General features: G+C 40.3%; 2 protein-coding genes across 9 annotated transcripts in view; one reads left to right on the top strand and one right to left on the bottom strand.

The window, feature by feature from the left end:
* ACMSD (aminocarboxymuconate semialdehyde decarboxylase) overlaps positions 1 to 14,768 on the bottom strand; it is a 48,458-nt gene extending 33,690 nt beyond the window's left edge. The window contains exons 1-5 of one of the 7 annotated variants that reach the window (XM_080600768.1): positions 14,749 to 14,768; positions 13,064 to 13,110; positions 11,803 to 11,894; positions 7,489 to 7,551; positions 2,406 to 2,513 (exon numbers count right to left, since the gene is read on the bottom strand). In XM_080600768.1, the coding sequence (XP_080456894.1) occupies positions 2,406 to 2,444 (39 nt within the window). In that variant the 5' untranslated portion in view covers positions 2,445 to 2,513; positions 7,489 to 7,551; positions 11,803 to 11,894; positions 13,064 to 13,110; positions 14,749 to 14,768. Of the gene's footprint in view, positions 1 to 2,405; positions 2,514 to 7,488; positions 8,554 to 8,647; positions 8,705 to 9,441; positions 9,613 to 11,802; positions 11,895 to 13,063; positions 13,789 to 14,748 lie in introns of those variants that run through there. The other 6 variants (XM_080600765.1, XM_080600766.1, XM_080600763.1 and 3 more) reach the window with 6 other exon arrangements.
* Positions 13,930 to 19,826, top strand: part of TMEM163 (transmembrane protein 163) — a 98,370-nt gene continuing 92,473 nt past the window's right edge. Inside the window, exons 1-2 of one of the 2 annotated variants that reach the window (XM_080600776.1) lie at positions 13,930 to 14,494; positions 19,324 to 19,443. In XM_080600776.1, the coding sequence (XP_080456902.1) occupies positions 14,329 to 14,494; positions 19,324 to 19,443 (286 nt within the window). In that variant the 5' untranslated portion in view covers positions 13,930 to 14,328. The remainder of the gene's footprint in view (positions 14,495 to 19,323; positions 19,444 to 19,826) is intronic. The other variant, XM_080600777.1, reaches the window with a different exon arrangement.

Here is a 19,826-nt window from a genome sequence, read left to right as displayed (position 1 = left end):
TCCATAGAGGATTTCTGGAGCCTACTTTCACTCGCTGAGTTCAAATACAAGTATTTTTTTTCTTTTTAAGTTTCAGGATTTATTTTTCCCCACACAATAATTCCAAAATAGGATTTATGCTTCAAAATGATTTCTTTTGAAATCCATAAAATATTACAATTATTTAACAGAATGAGAATACAGTTCAGATTATCAGATTAAGATTAAGAAAGATTCAGATTAAGAAAGCTCCAAATCAGATTCAGATTAAGAAAGCTCCAAAGATTAAGAAAGCTCCAAATATTGAAGCTTTCACTCAGTTTTACTCATTTCAGTTCTTCTACAGAAGTCACATCAGCAATCAAAGTAAAAATTTGGCCCGATGATTACCACTTTCATGTCTATATACCACAGAAAATGCTGTTCAGTTGGAAAAAACAACCAGTTGTTAACGGATGACTATAAGAATATAGTCATGACACTCAAACTCTCCCACTGGTGTTGACCCTGAGTGAATCCTAGCACTGTGGAGGGTTATCTGATGGTTAGAATTACTTCTATCAAGTATAATACGAATACTGATGGAAGTATTGCTCTGTTGTCTGGTGACGAGCAATTTTACAGTTGAATCAGAAGGTGATGCTACAGGTCAGACTACGTTTCTATAACACAGAAGGGGCCATAACGCTGCTCCACAGGCTGTGATTGAGTAAAGCTTCACAGAATATCCTATTAGCAGTTCTTAATGTTATTGCAATGCAATGAACTCAGAATACTAGTAGTTGTTCAACACAATAAAACTATTACCAGTCTTTTCAGAAGAGATCTAGTAAGAGATGATTTCAGATCAAAAAGTAGTTTTGGGCCACTGCAAAGATAGACCGATTTAAATGAGAACTAAGAAGTAAACTTTTCCCAGAGTTCAGCAGTTAAATGCAAAAGCAGTTTAGAGTTTTTGGATTATGTCTGATTGCCCGTGTCAGTATGGTGCCCCAGAGTAGAAAATTGCATTATAATATTATTGCATTACACATCATAAATTTGAACAGTATTTGTGCAGCTCACTCCAAATACTACTGGTCGCAATTTGTAGTGCATTAAGTGGAGCACCAACTAGTGATTGCAATATATACATAGAACGCTTATTTAATATTGATTGAAATGGATTTTGCCTGTGGTAAGTGACGCAAGTTGCTGCTGTCTAATTTTGTGGCTGAGGCTTCAATGTCAAAGTACAATTGGGTTGAGCTCCTGCTGCTAAGCACTGGGAATTTGTAATGAATGTTATACACATTCATACAATTTATTGTTTGGTGAATGGTTGTTTTAAATTTCCTTTGTTTCTAGTAAAACAGCATTTTTAGGAACAGAGAAGTACATGCTTCCAAATATTCACTCTTCTAACACATTTACTCAGCTCTGTGATATGTTCTTAAACAAGTGGATGCATTAAAATCCCCAAGGGGCTTGGAGCACTACCATTTGGATCACATTGTAGAAGATACATTTTAAATACAAGGTTTTATATGTTGATTTTCAATAAATGCTCACCACTTACCACACAGTAAAGGAAGGCCTTGCACTAATCTTTTTCATATGAAAATCTGCTTATTAGTAATAAGATTTGATACTATTTGTGAAGCTCTCAAGTTTCAGATCCTAGTAACAAAATATGTGTGCTTATAAACAATAACCAATGATAAAATTTAAAAATAACTAATTTCTGATACTACTAACAAACAAAAACCTACATTCAAACTCTTCATCTCAAATGACAAAAGGAAAACTGTTACACCAATTCAGTGGAACTATGTTCTAATCCATAGTTGCAGTTTATAGGTGCTTCAACAACATAGCTGAAATACAGTTAGATTACTTCTTAAGTTAGTCTGCTTTTCCGTGATTCTCTGCAGTTCACTCAAAATCAAACATATATTTTTCATTCTCAGCTGTATTACTGTATTTTGTGCATACTGCCATTTTCAAAGGGGCTCACCTATTTACCAGGGAGCTAGCCTGCCTTTTCTTTCCTTTTTCACAGCCTGGCTGTTGGTCACTGACTAAAAGTACAGATACTTTTGCAGGATGCTATGGCGATTCCAAATGTATGCAAAAGCAAGCAAACCAAAATTAGGCAGCATTAGTACCATGGCATTTCTGAGACCTACTATACTAGCCTTGTCCGCTCCCTGCACTGCTGGTGTCCTTGTGTCTCTGCCTTTAGAGGAAGGCGATCCTTTAACATCTCTGCTCCAACAGCGGGGAATTGGAGGGCTTGAGCTGGATTGCACTCCTCCCTGCTAGCTGGTGGTGCCTCCCTCTCTTCATAGCAGAGAACTGTAGAAGAGCCAAGCCCCCATGTAAATGTATCTCAGAAGAGCAGAGAGTGAGCCTGAACCAGTTGAAATAAATAAATGGCCCCCTACCTTGGTATGACAGCAGATGACAGACGCTACCAGCAGCATTCACTTGTGCTACAGTCTCCATCATGCAGCAGTGTATCTGTCAGCAGACCCTGGCCTCTGCAACACGAGCTGGAGGATGAAGGAAGAAGAGGTTAGTGCTGGGAAAAAGATGGATGCCTATACAAAACCTCCTGATGCCCAGCCTGCCGACCTGAGCTTCCAAAGGCTTAATAACAGTGTGGTAGAAAGCAGGTACCATGACATATGTTTTACATCACTGTCACTGAAGCGTTGAATCACATTGACCATCACGGGCAAGTACAAACTATAAACACTGCTAAGGCAAAGAATCATAAATTGCATTACCTACACCATGCACTGCATATGGCAATTAAAACTATATTTTATTAAAGCTCAAGGGCTACCACAAGTAAAATAAAGCTTTGAGTAGAAAACAGAAATAGTTTAACAGTCTGAATTTAGGGCAATTATTCTGATTTTTTTTTACAACAGGCATTGGTAGGTCCTCTTCACAGAAGCCCAATTCAGAGACAACCTTAAGCACAAGTTGTTAAAAATAAAAAAAAGTTAAAAAAAATAATTTCCTATTCTGTGCTTGACTACCTGGAAAATTTAAGAGACCTGTTTAATACAAAGCTAATATTTAGGGTTTTCTTGGCCTTGGATGTTTTCCATTTTTGGCCCAGGCCAATTAAACTGGTTCATCTCAGCTTGTATTCTAGACCCTTTTTTACATATTATTTAAGATTTCACAGACAGTAACTGATGCACCATCACAATTAAATCACCTGCCCATTTCCATCCTGGAGTCTCTCATATTCTACATAAAGAATCAAGATATAAATAATCTCAGAATACAGAATACAGAGAAGTGCACCCTAGACAATACATATCTGACCAGCAATTTGATAAGCACTCTTTTGAGAATCCCATCACTAGTTATGGAAGACAAGTTAAAACCAAAGGACCACCTATCTACACTTTCTTTTCCCCCATAACATGGATTTAAAACTAATACCCATGTGCCTACACACACTAACACACATAAAAAATTAGTAAGCTTGGCATGAAAAATTTGGGCATTCTTGTCACCACATTCTTCACCACCATGGTTCCTTTTTTCCTCCACCACTGGTTTTGCTACCTGCCTGCTTCATTTCCTCTCTCTTCCTTCCCTGCACCACTAGTGCTGCTTCCTTGCCCCTCACACACCAAATCCTTGCCCTTGCCTTCTTCTTGCTGCTGGGAATGCTGCTTGCTCCTTGCCTAATCACCACAAATTTTAAGATTAAAGCAAAAATCTTCTTTTGAAGGTGTTAGACCTTTGCTCCACAGCAGACGGTGCTTCACTAGTTAGGACCTTGTGTTTTAGAAACCTTGCTCTTGAGCACCATACAATTGTGCAGGGTAAGGGGTCATTAATAGTTCATTTTACCTAGGTGGAGGCAACAACAGGTTACCTATATTTACACTTGCAGTGATAAATTATTCTGATAAGTTTGCCTGAATTACCTACTAAATAGAAAAAAAAGTCTCTTATAAGGCTTTTTATTTAAAAGCAATCTTCTGCCTTTACTTAGGATTCTTCCTATTACTTCAGCTGAAGCCATGTAGCCAGAAAGGAAGCAATTTGCAGCACTGAAGTCACTCTTCAAATGTTCAATGCAGAAAAGGTTGGAAGAGTGTTATTCTAAAAAGTGCATAGCACACAGGATCAGATATTGTTGCCATGGCTGACTTCCTTTATTGCTTTGAGCAAATCCATATTTGATGCATTAAGGATGGATTGGCTTACTCTTAGGTAGAAGTAGGTCAAGTGATTTTTAAGCCACAGTTCTTTCCCTCTTGCATAGGATAGGAGTAAGCACTATAGATCGTTTCTTGTTTTTAAAGTCTTTAGCACGTTCAATTATAGGGAAGTTTATAAATTAACTTGCAGTTAATGCATAATGCCATCTAGTGGAAAAATCAACAAGTATAGCGGCAACAAGTCTGTCTAGATAGCCCATGAAATATAATTACTGTTGCAACTACTTGACAGTTTTAATACTGAATTAAACTTAGAGCAGAAGAACTATAACTTAATTTTCAAAACCTCCATGATAAAAGGTCTTCACCAAATTTAAATATATTCCAAAGACATTTTATCCCTGAAGGCACAATACACAAATCTTAATCCCAGTGAACTTGTATTTACAATGATTGTAGGATATGAAATAGACCTTGGAAGTCTCTTGTTTTTCTTTTCCATTTTAATTTTACTTAGGGGTTGATTTTTTTGACCAACAGAATGACACCCAATTCAAGCTGGTAAAGGAGACAATTCAAAGAAGTTTACTGATACATCAGCCAAAACAACCTGTAATTCTGGAGAGTTTTAGAATGAAGATCTTCATCTTTAGAACTATGAAGTCACTTTTCTGTGCCCATAAACAGATACAAGTCAGAAAGAAGACAGTGAAAAAAGAGCCTAAAATCAAATTTATACAATCTAAAGGAAATAGGTTTGTCATAAAAAGATCGGAGCAGACTAAGTGGTCAAGAGAGGCTATTTGTACCAGATAAGTAATATGCTCCATTAATGGCCTTTCCAAAGCCAACAGGAAAGGAACAATCCAAGGGAAGAAAGCCATTAGACTCTTTTCCTTCATAAAAACATAGCACGTGCCATTTATTGGTGCATTAACTTGCTCAGAGGCCTGAGTTAACACTCTTATCCTCTGCAAATGTTGTGTCAACCTATTTTGGTATTGCTTAATTTATCATTTACTAGTTAAAACCTTACAGTTAAATAGCCCCTGATGTTTATATTGGCTGAATCCTACAAATTCGGACATGAGGGATCCAATGGGATCATTCACTTCAACTCACATCTTTGAGGACTATTAGCACGTCTATACCAAGTCAGATGTGGTTACCTGTGACTTTTTTCCCAGTTGAATTTAGAAATTCTCCAGGGAGGAAGACTCCACCACCTCTCTCAGTAAGCTGAGTGCTGCTCTAACATCATAGTGAAGATTTTTAATGTTCTGTCTAAACCTCTCAAGCCACAGCTTGTGACCATTGTCCCAAGCTATCTATTCTGATATTTCTGCTTATTTTTCCCCTTTAGTTTTGAAAAGAATACCAAGATAAAGGTTTTTAAGGATAGGATGACAAAGAAGCAGTTTTACTGAAGACGTACAGCACATTTTGGAGCCCCAACCACCACAAGTGATGTAGACATCTGCCGACAGTGCCAGGCAGAACAGTCAAGCCTCATACACTGGGTATGAACCTCAGACAAATGCCCTCCTTACCAATGCTGCCCTACAGCCAAGACTGCATTTCCTGAACTTGCAGCATCCTGCCATTGTTAATTGCCTCTCTGGGAGTTGAACCTGCTCAATGCAGCTTATCAGCCCAATCTGTGATTCACCAGCCAGTGGGACAAGACACAGTGCTGATACATTGCATTAGCAAGACAGCAATTACATATTTTTTTTTGTAAGCAATGAGTTGAGTCTCAAATGAATAATTACATTTATAGAACTTAAAGGGAAACCGAGGTTCTTTTGGGCACTGAAATAAAAAACGAAATTGAGTGCTCTTGCTATTTTTTTCCTTCTGCAAGCTGATCTTTTCAGAATTTCAAACTTTTGGCAAAGAAATTGTTTTCCACGTGACACAAGTCATCATTTCCGACCCAAGTAAGGTTCAAAGCTGATGTAACATGAAAAGTTATTCTATAAAAAGGGCTGTACCTTAGCACCTCCTGATAACAAATTATACATTTAGATCCTAAATATGTAAAAAAACACCACCAACAACAAAAAAACAGATTATAAGAAAAAAAGACACCCTGGCTGGTACAAAGAAATCATTTTTTTTTTTTTAATTAAACCAACAGGTGAAAAAAGCAGGCACTGTTGCACATGCAAACCCTTCTTGAAGTCACGAGGGCTGTCTGCCTAGCTACACTTTCTGAGTGTATTACTTGGAAATGAATTATACCAACTGGTTTAGGAAAATCTATTACTTTTTTTTTTTTTTTTTACAAATATTGCCTCAAATTGACTAAAATTATAAGTAAAACACCTAATTTGTACAGCCCGCATACACCTGTGATAGTCAACAGATAAATTAAAATGAAACCAAGTACATAAACTTTATAAGTAATGTAAACACTCTAAAATACAAATTTTCTAACACAACCATGCGAAAATTAAGTGAAATATCTGTGGCTGTTGAAGTGTTGCTGAACCCTGATATTGAAGATACATGTAGTCTTGGTGGTGGAGAAGAAGCTGTCTGTATTACTGTATGATCGACCATCTCTCAATTATTTTTAGGGCACCGTTGACAGCTTTGAAGAAAATGAAAAATGTGACTAAAACTCAGCTTATTAAAGATGCTACTCTTCCCTGTAAAATTAGCAAATGCTGGTAGCCATGCATAACTCCATGTCACTGCTAAATGTAATATAAATGTTTTAGTATGCTTATTAACCAATTACCCTGTCACTTTATACAAATTCAGATGATATTCAGTATGGATAGATAAATGTCAATATTCACAGCACATTTCATCATTCTAGATCAAACAGATCCATCTCTTTTGCTACTGCTGCACATGAAAAATGGCTTAGCTGCAATACAATATAAAATTTTGGTCTTGAATTCCACAAAACACAGGCTCCTGCTTCTTCTCAGTAGAAGAATACAGTGAATTATGCAATTCATGTTCTTAAAATCACAAAGGGGATTTTAATCACTGTCTCCTATTTTTCCCATTACCCACTGAACCTTTTACCTAAGAGGATGAGAAATAATGAATATATCCAGAAAATCAAGGATGCAGAGACCTGTTGAATTTGCTCTACATGCTGCCAACATTATCTTTGCTTTACCCAGTAATATTCCTAAAATTAGTATCTGAAGAATTTCATGATTTTACCTACAGTGTCTTACAGAAATGAAATATTCAAACTCAAATTGCATGCCAGGAGTCAGGAAGGTAATTCTTCTTCCTCTCAAGAAAAAAAAAAAAGCAGAAACAAAACCAAACAAAAAAAATGTAAGCTGGCAACAGGTTGACTAAGTACCTAGGAATTTGATCTCCATCAAAACCTAGAGGAGTGAGATGATTTAAACAGTCAAGCCTCTCTCTGAAAAGATAAAAAACAACAACAAAAAAAAACAACCACAAAAAACTGGCACACGATAGAATGAATGTAGTTTCCTGGTTATGAAGAAGAACATGTTTTTACAAAACATTCATGCTGGCTGTGGCTAACATTCTATTTTCAAACACTTTCTATAATCATCCTGGCTAAATACTCTAGTGGAAATGCACAGAACCCTGGTTACAATTCACTTGGCATAAGAAAAGGATAAGATATTCTTTTCCAACTCTCTTAACAATGTGGGTTAGCTATTCAAAACAATACAAAAATATTGTCATATACAGTTTATCAGACAATTCACAGCATAAGTGAAGTGTGGAGTCTTCACTTACCAGTAGAGTGGAAGGAATACGAGTATAGTTAGCTTACTACAGGTTAACAAAAATGTATTTCCTCAAACACTTATATATCATCTCCTGATAAAAAAATAAATATACAGCAAGACAAAAGAACATCACTCTTTCGTTGATGATGTTACTTGCCAAGGAATAAGATTTTAATCCAAGTCACAGTTTAGAGAGTTTAAAAGATTGGAGAAGCAAATAGATATGGGTTGGACAACATTACGCATAAATCCCATCACATCTTCCTTCTGACACAGGCAAATCCCATAAATAAATGTAACTAGTCCCTTTTTCTCATGAAATCCTTACATTCAAGGTAGTCATTATGACTTTTTTTTTTAATATATATTTTTAATGCATAAGGTTAAATACATTTGTTTAGAATATAGGCATCATGCAATCTTGCATGACTGTATGTTTCTCTGAACGAAATAGTAAGTTTAGTCTTTGTGGGTAAACCTTTGCTTTCCCATATTTATATTTAAACTCTAACTCAAAACCAGCTTTAAAAAAGTTTCAAGATGGAAAATGCCCATTGTGCAGAATCTTTTTCAAGATCTTCTGCTCACTTAAGGATGACATATTTTGCAGTGTTTCACTCCTCTTTTGAAGCCACAATAGCATTTATTAATGCTCATGGCTCCAGCTCACTTGGGCATTTTTTGCAAATATGATCCTGCAACATCATATAGAGGAAGAGTAGGTGCTTATGTGAGGTGTCATCAATTACTTACCAAGGTCACTGCAAGCTGTATTCCCTGGGAATAGTATTATATGCACTCTTTCATAGCCTGAAGGAAAAGGTACTGAATTATCATATTCTTTTCTCAAAATAACAATCTGATTATTTTTGACCCAAGTTAATATTCGGTCTAAAAATGCCAAGAAGAGAGATTAGTTCAATTTAAACTCTATTTAACCCATTGTAAGAGAAAAACACTAAGTGACCTACATACATTGGGTAATAATTTAAGTCTGCTGTGCAGTTTAAAAATTAATGTAGCATTGTTGTACTAATATCATTATTATTGCTTTATTTTAAATTAAAAAATAAGGTGACTAATGCTAGGCTCAGAGGTATATATACAGAGTTAAGAAAACCTAGTGTAGAATTTCTCATCCTGTAGACCATGGAACATGCTGTGTGACTACAAGTGATCTACAAAACAATAGGAAAATAAGTATCCTCCTCTGCCTACATGCAAAAAATTAACCAAACAAACAAAAAAGTAAAAAACATCCCACAAAATTTAGCCTAATTTGTATTTGCTCATAAAAGAAAACTATGGAAGCCAATACTGCACAAGATGGTCAAGAGACTATAAAAATAAAAGATTAGGTTTGTTATAAGAAGGCTGTGAAATACAGAATCTAGAGGATTTCATCACTTTAGAGATGTATTTCATGTATTAGTTTCGCTAGAGAAAATGTCTAAATGGCAAAGAATCATACTGTCTCACCCACACAATGGGCACAAAATGGTAGTTGTATTGCACAGAGCGAGTGTTTAAAAAATAAAAGCACTTACTTGAAGGCTTTGCCTTTAGAAGTATTTGGATAAATCAGTCTCAGAGCTTGGCCTTAGAGGAGTAACAGTGAAGATTATCTATAGCGATGACCTTTCCAGGATGGTTGTCTGCCCATCCACTTGGAATTGGATTGGTACTTAGTTTTTGTTTCAGATGTGCCTCCTGTGGAACTGAATGGGGATGCTATTACCTCCTGCTGTAGTTCCATGAAATACCAACTGATGAAAGTAAGAAGCGAATGTTTTCTTTTGAATGTCATAAGGCCTCTGACCAAACTAATAAACCATCCTGGCCTACACTAGCACTCCTGATACTGCAATAAAAGGTCAGTGACAAATACAGTATTTTGCTGCCAGAAAAAGGCAGTTTTTCTGTTTAAGATGTGTATGAAACACAACCCTGCAAACAAGTTGGCTAATGGTGACAGTACTGTATTGCTCTTATGCCTTTAAACATATTAAAACATAATCACTGGGCCAGATGACAAACTCTTTCCAAATATGCAAGAGTGCTCTCAACTTAAGTGCTGCACTCAAGATGCTGGTCAATATGGAATATTGACTAGTTAATGTCAATCAAAACAAGCAAACTTCCTTCTCAGGAGCCTCTGAATGCACCACAGTGTTCTGATAATTCAGGTGAAAATGTTCCTGTCAGTAGTGCTAAAAAGAAAGGAAATATAGAAGTCTAGAATAGATGTACCTCTCATTTTCAGAATGACAAATGAACATATTATACTAACACATCCAACTGTGCTTATAATGAAAATGGATTTATTGCAACTCCATACATACTGACGAGAAATAAAAAATGTTCTACACTCGCACAGTGACCGCTATCTAACAGAAGGACCGGGACCTGTTTTCCTATTGCCACTCGTTGGTATCACTCTACAGAATGCAGTAATATCACGTTCTTCCTGCGTTTTTGCACCCTGGTACTCTTTATCATGCCATAGCGGGTGCTGACGGTAGTATGACAATGGTTAAGTGAAACAAGGGGACTGTAACAGGACAACAGCTTACTCTACTGCCAAGAGAATGCTATTTCCCCAGCAGAATGTCTACCTTGGAAATGAGTAAAATGATGGACCTCATCCAAACTTTGTCAAATATAATTGAAGTTTTTTTCTGTGACTGCTAAGAGTTAGAGTGGGCCTGAAGGAAGCATCACAAATCTGATAGGTATTTTTCATTCCTTCAGTAGAAGGAAGGAGGAGGGGCAGAAAGAAGGAACAAATGAACCACCACCACCACAAATAACCTCAGCAAAATCAGAACACAGACAATCCAGATGAAGAAAAACAAGGTTCTCTTCATTAGCATTGGTTGCTGGGGTGCAAGAGACCTCCATCCAGTTTGGAGCCACCTTTTCTATGGAAGCCAAAATGTTATGGAAATTACAGGCGGTTTCAGCAGGGAAGAAAGTTCTGCAAGTGCATATTAATCTTGCAGCAACTACAGAACATGGGATGGCATCAGCTGATTTAGATTGAACCCAGGGAAGTGGTTTCTCATTGATTTTTGGTTTTTGTTTGTTTTTAATTGATTTGGGGTTCTTCTGGTTCCTATCCAACAGAGGGAGGTTTGAGAAGACAAGCAATAATATCATATAATAACACAATGATTATGGCCAGTTCTTTTTCTCTCTGTTGACTTTGTGTACAGACTTGCTACGCAAAAAGTCCAACAGGGCTGGAAAACAGGACCCAGGTCTTTAAACCCCTAACCCTACCTCCTTTATCCAATGTAACATACTTTGGGTGAAAGAAGTGTCATGAGAAATAAAAGGCAATGCTGGAAAAGAAAGCAGCTTCTAGCTTCTATGATGTTGCAGTCTTTCTGCTTCTCAATAGCTAGCTTATATAAATAATGGTCTGATCTGAAAGACTCTGCATTGTGGAGCTGCTTAATGTTTTGAATTTATATTTACTTAAAGGCAGAGTATGTCCCTTCTCACATGAGGCCATGTTTGAAACCAATGAAAAGAGTAATTTAAAAGAAACACTAATATTCTTTGCAAGCCTCATATTCTTTTCTATAGCCTGAACACTATAGCATTTATACAAACAGAGACAGCTGCAGCCCCTACCAGACAGTTTCATGTAAGAACAGCAATTGAGAACATCTAAAAAAAGAAAAAGGAACATATTAAAGTTGAAAATTTGTGGTTAGGTCTTCCTAGCTTCTGTTTTTTTTTTTTTAATGTATTACTATTATTATTATTTATTTCCAAGTCATTTGGAAACCTACCTCTTTCACCTCCTTTTAAAGAAACAGAATTAGGAATCTCCAGGAACTTTCCTCTTGGGATGATTTCTGGAAGTTATAAGAATGCTAAAGTAACTTAGAGAGACTTACAGAAAGGAGGCAGTGTCCGATGCGAGTCACTGGTCTATTTTCCATTTATGCAAGGAATCCTGCTGGAATCCATCTGGTATGGACAGATCTCCCTAGAAGAGAAAGAACCTTGCAGTAGTTGCGTTAGGGAGCATTAAATCTGTTGCAGCAATTTCAAGGGACTCTTCATGGCTTGCACTGGATAAACTCTGCATGGGAGCATGACTCCCAAATCTGACTCAGAGGTTTTGTATCCCTGCCAGGTGCTGAAAAGTGATTTGGCCCCAATCCCTTGTCTCTCATCAGGTTACAAAATTGGTTCTACTCAAAGGTAAGGATTCTCATTTCTTTACAAACACACTATAAGTGCTACAAAGATGTGGCAGTCGAATACTTTGAGCAAATAACAAAAGGTATTTTCTACTTTTCGTTCATATAGCTCATATCTATGAACAGCCCATAAAGAAAAAAAAAATAATATTTGCAGGAGTTACTAGTTTCCAATCTCTCCCAGCTAAGCCCAAACCCCAAAAAGCATTTCCTTCAGAATAACTCACTTGTGTTAGCTTATGCAAGTGAGAATGTCTTTTGACATTAACATCAAATAGACACTTTGCAATATTGCATCCATTACATGAAGGAAAATAAAAATACTTTAGGCATTGTTTATATTCATGTTTATGTCAATCCAACTAGAAGAACTAGAGCCCTGAGATCACCAAGCACAGTAAGATAGATAAGGGTGAAGATCAAATTTAAGTGAGAGGCAGAAGACTTCAAAAATATTTCATTTAGTATGTACAGCAGACTATGCATGAAGGAATCATGAGATTAGGTAAAAAGTAAACAGCAGTCCCTCTCACCATCATAGCCTACTCAATTCTATAAGGTTGAATTCCATCTCCATTCTATAAGGCCTGAACCTCAATCAATTTCTACAATTATAGTTTATATCCCTTTCCTTAACATTTACTTATATTTACTTTTTAAAATAATCAATGCTTTAAAATACAGCTGAAACGATTATCATACAGCATTAAGAAGCATTTGTTTAAAACTAAGTCATTTCAGTAGTTCACTAACTGTTCCCAAATAGGTATTCCTAAAGCGTCACAAAACTTTTTTAAGGCAAGATTGACAGCATACAAAATCATGTTCCTCGGTTTGCATAAATACTGCTTTCCCACTGGCCTTTCCATACTCCCCAGATTTGGTAACCTGTCAAAAGAGAAAGGCAATCTGAACTTTATATAACATAAATGGAGATTATACACTTACATACCAACTGGGGACCCGGGCTGCAATGTCGAATTGTCTTCTGGTAGTTTCCTAGATGCAAGTCAGAGCACAATGCAGTTTCAACATTTATCTGCATGCCAGTGAGCACGCAACTGGGAGCCTGTGCTAGCACGGAAAATGCTTTTGCTTATTTGCACTTCTCTATTTAGTCATTAGAAACCAGCAGAGAGGAAGAAGCTAACAACTCTGGCACAGATCTATCAGTAAAATTTTCTATTTTTTTCCCCCACTTCTGTTCTCCTAAGGTTTTTATTTTTTTCCCTGTGTTTTTCTGTGGCCCTAGGAAGGCCAAGCGAGTGAACTGTGCATGTCCATGGACACCAACAAGTCTCCAGCTCTAATCCCATGCACCCCCATGACACCGCTGTGTTTTGTGACAGATTTTAGCCTAATATTAACAAATAGCTGTCAACATGACCAAATTTCACCTCTGCGGGGTCTGAGAGGGGTGTGTGCGGTCCTGAAACATGGCAATAGCAGATGGAGAGAGAGCAAATTCACCAGAAAATTTGGCAGGAGGGGCGGATGGGGGGCGGATGGGGCCTTCCTCCCCTGCTGGACCAGCACCTCAGGAGCGGGGTGCAGCGCCTGCCCCTCACCCTGGGGCGGCCACGGGGGGCTCCCCCCTCTAAAAACACCCCAAACCCCGCAGGGGGAAGGCAGAGCCCACCATGGCGAGGGGCGCCTGACAGGGCTCCCGCTTCCTCGGCCAAGCACCTCAAGCCCGAGGTCCCTGCGGGCTCTGGAGGGCGGGCGGCCCCTCAGGGCGGCCGCTTCCAGCGGCTCCCCGCAGCCCTTCCCTCAGCCTCAGCCAGCGCCGGCGGCCCTGAGGGGAGGGAGCGCCCCCACCTCTCCCCTCCCCAGCACCCCGGCGGGACGGCGGCCCCTCACAGGCCGCTCCGCACGGGGCAGAGCTGCCCCCCGGTCCTAACCCCGGTCCCGTTCCCGGAGCCGGGCGCTGCTGCCGCCGCCGAAGACGCTCCCCGGGGCGGGGAGGGGAAGGGAAGGGCAGCGCCGGGAGGCGGCACCGCTCTCCCACCTGCCCCCAGGCGGCGGCGGCGGCGCCGAGGTTCGCGATGAGGCGGCCGCGGGGAGCAGCCGGAGGAGTTTGTTCGCCGCCTGGCCCCGGCTCCCTGATGCTCTGAGCCGGAGTCTGTCTCCTCCTCTCCCCGGGCTCGCACCCGGGCTGGATGCTCCCGCTCGCTCCTCGCCTCGCCGCTCCGCTCGCCAGCCGCCTCCTCGCCAGCCATGGAGCCGTCCGCAGCCGCCCTGGACAGCACCCCGGACCCCGCCATCGTGCAGCCCCCCGGGAGCAGCCCGTCGCTGCCCCCCCGGGAGCAGCAGCAGCACCAGCAGCAGGAGCAGCTGCGGATCGGGGAGAGCGGGCAGTTCAGCGAGGGGCTGGAGGACCGAGGTGAGCGCCCGGCGTCCCTCACCCCGCGCCCGCCTTCCCCCGGGGCAGCCTCCCTCCGGCCCCGGCCGCCCGACGCCTACCCCCGGCAGTTTTTTATTTTTAATTTTTTCCCCTCCGTCTTCCCCTGCAGCCCCCTGACGGCCGCAGCCCTACCTCCTCACGCCTCCACAGCAGCCCTTCCCACCCCCGTCAGCCCCACACCGGCTCTGCCCGGACCCCGCGGGCACTCCCTCACAACACCCCGCTCCCCGAACCTTTCCCTTTTCGTTTCCCAGCTTTAAAATCTCCTCACAAACTCCAGTCGGGGCTGCTCCCACCGAAAACTTGCCTGCCTGCCGGGGCAGCGGGCGCACATGGCGTCGCTGGGCTCCTCTCAGCGGGGCCCCGGGCGGCCAGGTCAGTCAGGGCCCTCCCTTAGTCCCCGTCCCCTGACTGGTATTTTGTTCTTTACCGAAGTACCTGACCAGGGGTGGAAGGCTGCCTGCTTCCCAGCCGTGTTAGCCTCAAACACGTTAATTTTTGGACGTCTGTTGGTGGTGCACGAGGCACTCGGCTTACCTGCTGCCCATCTGGGAATACAGGCAGCTGCCATTTTAACCCTCCGCCTTGCCCCGGCCTCCATAACGCCTCCAGGCTCCTGTTCCACACAATTTGTCTCCACACGTTTTTTAATTCACGTGCTGGGTTTTCCTTAGCATCTCTGTTCCATTTTGTCCCGTTTCTCTCTCTTTTTTTTTCTTTGCACATCCCAAAGTCCCTTTTGTGTTCCCAGTCTTCACCCCATCCTACATGTAACCCCTGTGTCCTCTGGTCTCTCTCTGGCTTTCCAAACTCCCGTGCTTGCTCGCTTATCCTAGCCATGAAATAGAGATATACCGAGGAAGAGCAATCACCATCTTCCCTGCATGCTTTCGGTCACGTTGGGACTGGGGACGACCCTTTTCCCAGGGGTGCCCTTACTGTCACGGCCAATGGCAGGTGGCAGGCATCTCGACTGAGAGCAATTTGAGGCTTCAGTTCTGTTTTAAGTAGTAGGAATCAGAAATTTTGGTTAGGGTTCAAACGTGGAAGTTTGCAGAAATTTTCCATTTGTGCCCAGTATGACAGAGCTAAAGATGAAAGCTGGGCCTTTTGGTACTAAGGGTAGTTCCGAAAAGAGAGAGAGTGCGATGTACCTAACCTTTCTTTCTAGGAGGGAGAAGAGACTAAAGCTGCTGATTATTTCTTTCTTTGCATTCACACTCTTTCAATGGCCCTCGTGGTAGCTTTTTCTCGTAGTCTTTCATAGGAAAGTCACCAATTCCATCTCCCAGCTTAATTCCTAGTCATCATAGAGGATATTCTGGTCTGCTTTTTGCAGGTTGTCCCCATTGGAATTGTTACAGTCTGTCCTTTTAGATTGTACTTTTTCTTATGCTCTTTTCCTATGAATCATAGCTGATCCAGTTATAGAGATGATACTTCCATGTTTGCTAAAAATAAAAAATAACCTCAAATTTTAGAACAAGATATTTGCTCTTTAAGATCTAGACCCAAATTCAGTGGTTTTTGTTTTTTTTTTTTTTTGATGGGGTCCTTAAATTGACATCTTACGTGAACAATTTTTCTATTTCCCTTATCTCTTTCACAAATTCTAACTTGACATTTTAAAATGATCCTTTAGCCAAATAGAAAAGTACTTCTGGTAAGCCAGCATATGGTAAAGAATATCCTAGAATCACTTCACAAATATGCCAAGCTTGTGTTCTGCAACTGTTAGGCAGGTTTTTTTTCTTCTGATTTTTTTTTGGAAGAAAATCAGCTAATATATAAAGGTACTAAAAGATAAAGTAAAAATCCAGTGGATTTAACCAGCTCATCATCACTTCTTTAATGTAGGGTTATCTATGTGTTAAATAAATAATTGGCAGTAAAATTATTCAGTATGTTAATATCAGGGTGGAGGAATTTTATCAGTAGATACTAGCTTTTCATTTTTGTTGCAATGCAGGTTATACTGAAAGTATCGTTCAGCCTGCCTCCAATAGATGCTTAAAATTTGTTTTCTTATGGTCAGAGGAAAAATGTGGAGGTTTACCTTGTGAATCGTGTTGTTGTGTGTAAATTAATGAGCAGGTGTTGATTCTCAATAATTTCCATGCTATGGGTTTGGTAGTCATGTGAATGAGTTTGTATTTTTGTGTGCTGTCCCTTGGGACACTCCTGAGAAAAATACGATCTTTTCAGGGAAGAGAATTTTAATTACAGAAGCTATTACTTTAGGAAGGAAGGGATCATATCTGATAGCTAGAATATGCCAGCCATTTTGAGAGAGAGAGGGAGAGAGAGAAAGACACACGCACACACACATGCACGGCAGAAGTGGCTCAGTTTTATAAGGATTGCAGTCTCTGTCATACTGGACACGTGCTTGACATGTGAATACTAATTAGCAGTGCTTTGCTAGCTCTGGGGCTTATTATTCACTTCTCAACTTAATTAGGATATTATTTGATTTGTAATTATCAACTGTATGTGTTGGTCTTCCCAGGTAATAGTGAGCAGTAGCCATGAACTATAGGATGCCTTTAAAGAAAGAACCAGGTGAAGGTTGCTTCTTATTCTGTTTTGTGTTTACTTCATGTTTGAACTCTTGAGAATCAAAATTGGCTAAGGAAACCGACTTTGCTTTATGTTCCAGCAAGATTAGGGCCTTAATTTAAAATGCTTGTACTGGGGAGGGGGCAAGAAGGGGGAATCACAAAATCATGAGATTTTTTTCTGTATGGTTTTATTAGTAGAAGTTAATCCTTTATTTCAAAATCTGTTGTTATTGACCTCATATCAGATAGCAATTAAACTGTGGATTGTTATGTGTACTGTCAGAAGATAGGTGAAACATTGCAAAAAATATGTATTCCTTCACACAGATGAAGGCAGGCTAAGTGAGAAATGGCAGTGCACTGCTGTAGGTGAAGGACTCAGACCTTTCTGAGTTGTCATCTGGTAATTTTCAGGTGTCAGACAAAGAATTTGCATATTAAGACACAGACATTGTTTTCTGTTGGGCCTAGTAATTCTCTTGTGTGCAAGTTTGCGAATTCTTTTTCATTCATGAAGAGGGCACAGTGTAGCACAGAAGGGAGGAAATATTTGAAGTTGTCTGAAAACACAGCATTAATTTAAATTCTCCCAGTGTCTTTCTGAACTCTCTAATAGAGAAACTCTCTCTGCTTTCCACGCAAAGTAATTGACGGGAAAAAGCGTAAGGCATTTTTCCAAGAGAGGGCGAATTCCGCCAACTATTCTGGGATTAGAATTCTGACAGGCTTGAAGTGGCAGAATAAAATCTGGTGGCTCAAACTGCTACCACCCCTGGATGCCTACCCTGCTGCTGACACATTGCTGCCCCTGAGGCAGAGATGTCTGATTCACTTCTGCGTTGATTCCAAAACCACTGCAGTGTTGAGCCAGCGCATTACAGTCAGTTGAAGTTAATATCTGCTAGCATTAATAAACTGGGCTAAGCGTGGTGTGGGTTCAGGAGTACGCTCATAACCAGATCAGGTGTCCCTACCTCCAGGGTTGCAGTAGCCATCAGAAAGGTTGGAGATAAAACTGGGGGAGGCGAGGACAGTGACAGCTTCAGCTGTTAGGTTTTAATCTGCTGCTTTGTCTGCCAGCACTCCTCTTCCCTACCGTTTGCCTAAGACATTGGACCGGCTACTGAAAGATTTCACTATTTCTACACACATTTCGACAACATTTCTACACGCAGCGCCCTAGTTCTGCACACTGTGGGCAGGCAAGTCCCTCTGAAAAGGGATCATCACTTGAGAAGGACCACCCACAATTTCTGGAGTAATTCATTAATAAAGTTAAGAGTCATCAGGCCTTCTGTCACCAGCTAAGCAGATTTGAGTTGGAACTTGCTGGTAAAAAAAATGTATCGGCATGTTTCAAATTAAATGAATATCATATGCAGAAAAGAATCTGGATGGGATAAACAAATGGCAAATATGTTTAATTATGAATGCATCAGAAAGTGGCTTAAGACTCAGACTGAGAGAGCAAAAACCAAAGAATGTACTTTATTTTTAACTTGGGTTCTTTTCTGCAATTTAAGACGAGTGGACAAAAGATCTGCACAAATTGAAAGCATCAAAGAAGAGAGAAAGCAGTCCTGTTCCCTTTTGTTAGCAGACCTTTGCGCTGATTAGAGCAAGGCCCGAATTGTTCTTCAGACAGTTCCTGGTCCAGCTTCTAGCCAGGGATGTATTCTTACCTTTGGGGAAGGACATTGTGCTTCAAGAGTTCTTTTCAACTGTGCTAGCTTTGATTCTAAAGTGTGCCTGCTTCTACTTTGGTGCTCAACATGTGCAGTGTATTCCCGTGCATCGGTAGGTTATTTCTCAGAGGCTGGCAGACACAAGTTTTTCTCCTATGTTAATTACGTTCAGCATCCTGAACTGCGGAAATGGTTTTTGATCTCAGTGAGAGGAGGACGGGGCTCGCTCTTGTGTAGATGTATAGGTGGAAAACACAAGTGATGTGAATTTCTGTTAACTGCCGCACAATTGTAGTGCTATTATAAGTGGCTGAGGTGTGGGCCTTACCTTCCGTGTGGAATCAAACCAGCTTGTGTGTGTTGTGCTTGCTTACTCATACATTTCTGATGGCTTTGTTCACTTAACCACGATAACCTTGCTAATGTGAGGAGGATTTGATTCTGTATTGATTCGATATGTAATGTAGAATGTAAATAATGTGATCTAGGTCTGAACTAACACAGCTGTGTTTTTAAAAGGAGCAATGTATTGTTCATACCCTCTTTGCTTATTGCTTATCAGGTTTACTAGAAAGCAGTACAAGGCTAAAACCTCATGAAGCTCAAAGCTACAGAAAGAAGGCATTGTGGGTTTCCTGGGTCTCCATTATTGTCACACTGGCTCTTGCAGTGGCTGCTTTCAGTGAGTATTGGGAATATTTTAAATCTTCACACCTCTTTCTTTCTTTCTTTCTTTTTTTTTTTCCTTCTTTTTTTTCCTCCTTTATTCTGTTGAATCCTCAGAATTTCTCAGACTCTTTGTGGAAGCTTTCTCATGTTTTTTCTTTGCAACTGCTAAAAAGGTTTCTCTCTAGACTGCCTGTGTCTGCATGGTGCTTATGAATTAGTAAAACTCTTTTTTTTTTTTTCTGCAGTGAATAGGGTTGTTGAAGGTTGGAGAAAGAAACAGGAGATGTTGATTCCTGTTAGCATTTATGCATGTGGAACTGTTCGTTTTACAGAATAGCGTAAAAAAATCATTATGGAGTGGATTGCCTTTAACCAAAGGGGTCAAATATGACAAGT

The sequence above is a fragment of the Anser brachyrhynchus genome (genome assembly GCF_964034855.1).
Source record: "Anser brachyrhynchus genome assembly, chromosome: 7".
In the NCBI taxonomy this organism is placed as follows: domain Eukaryota; kingdom Metazoa; phylum Chordata; class Aves; order Anseriformes; family Anatidae; genus Anser; species Anser brachyrhynchus.
This window is presented reverse-complemented; position numbering and strand designations above follow the sequence as displayed.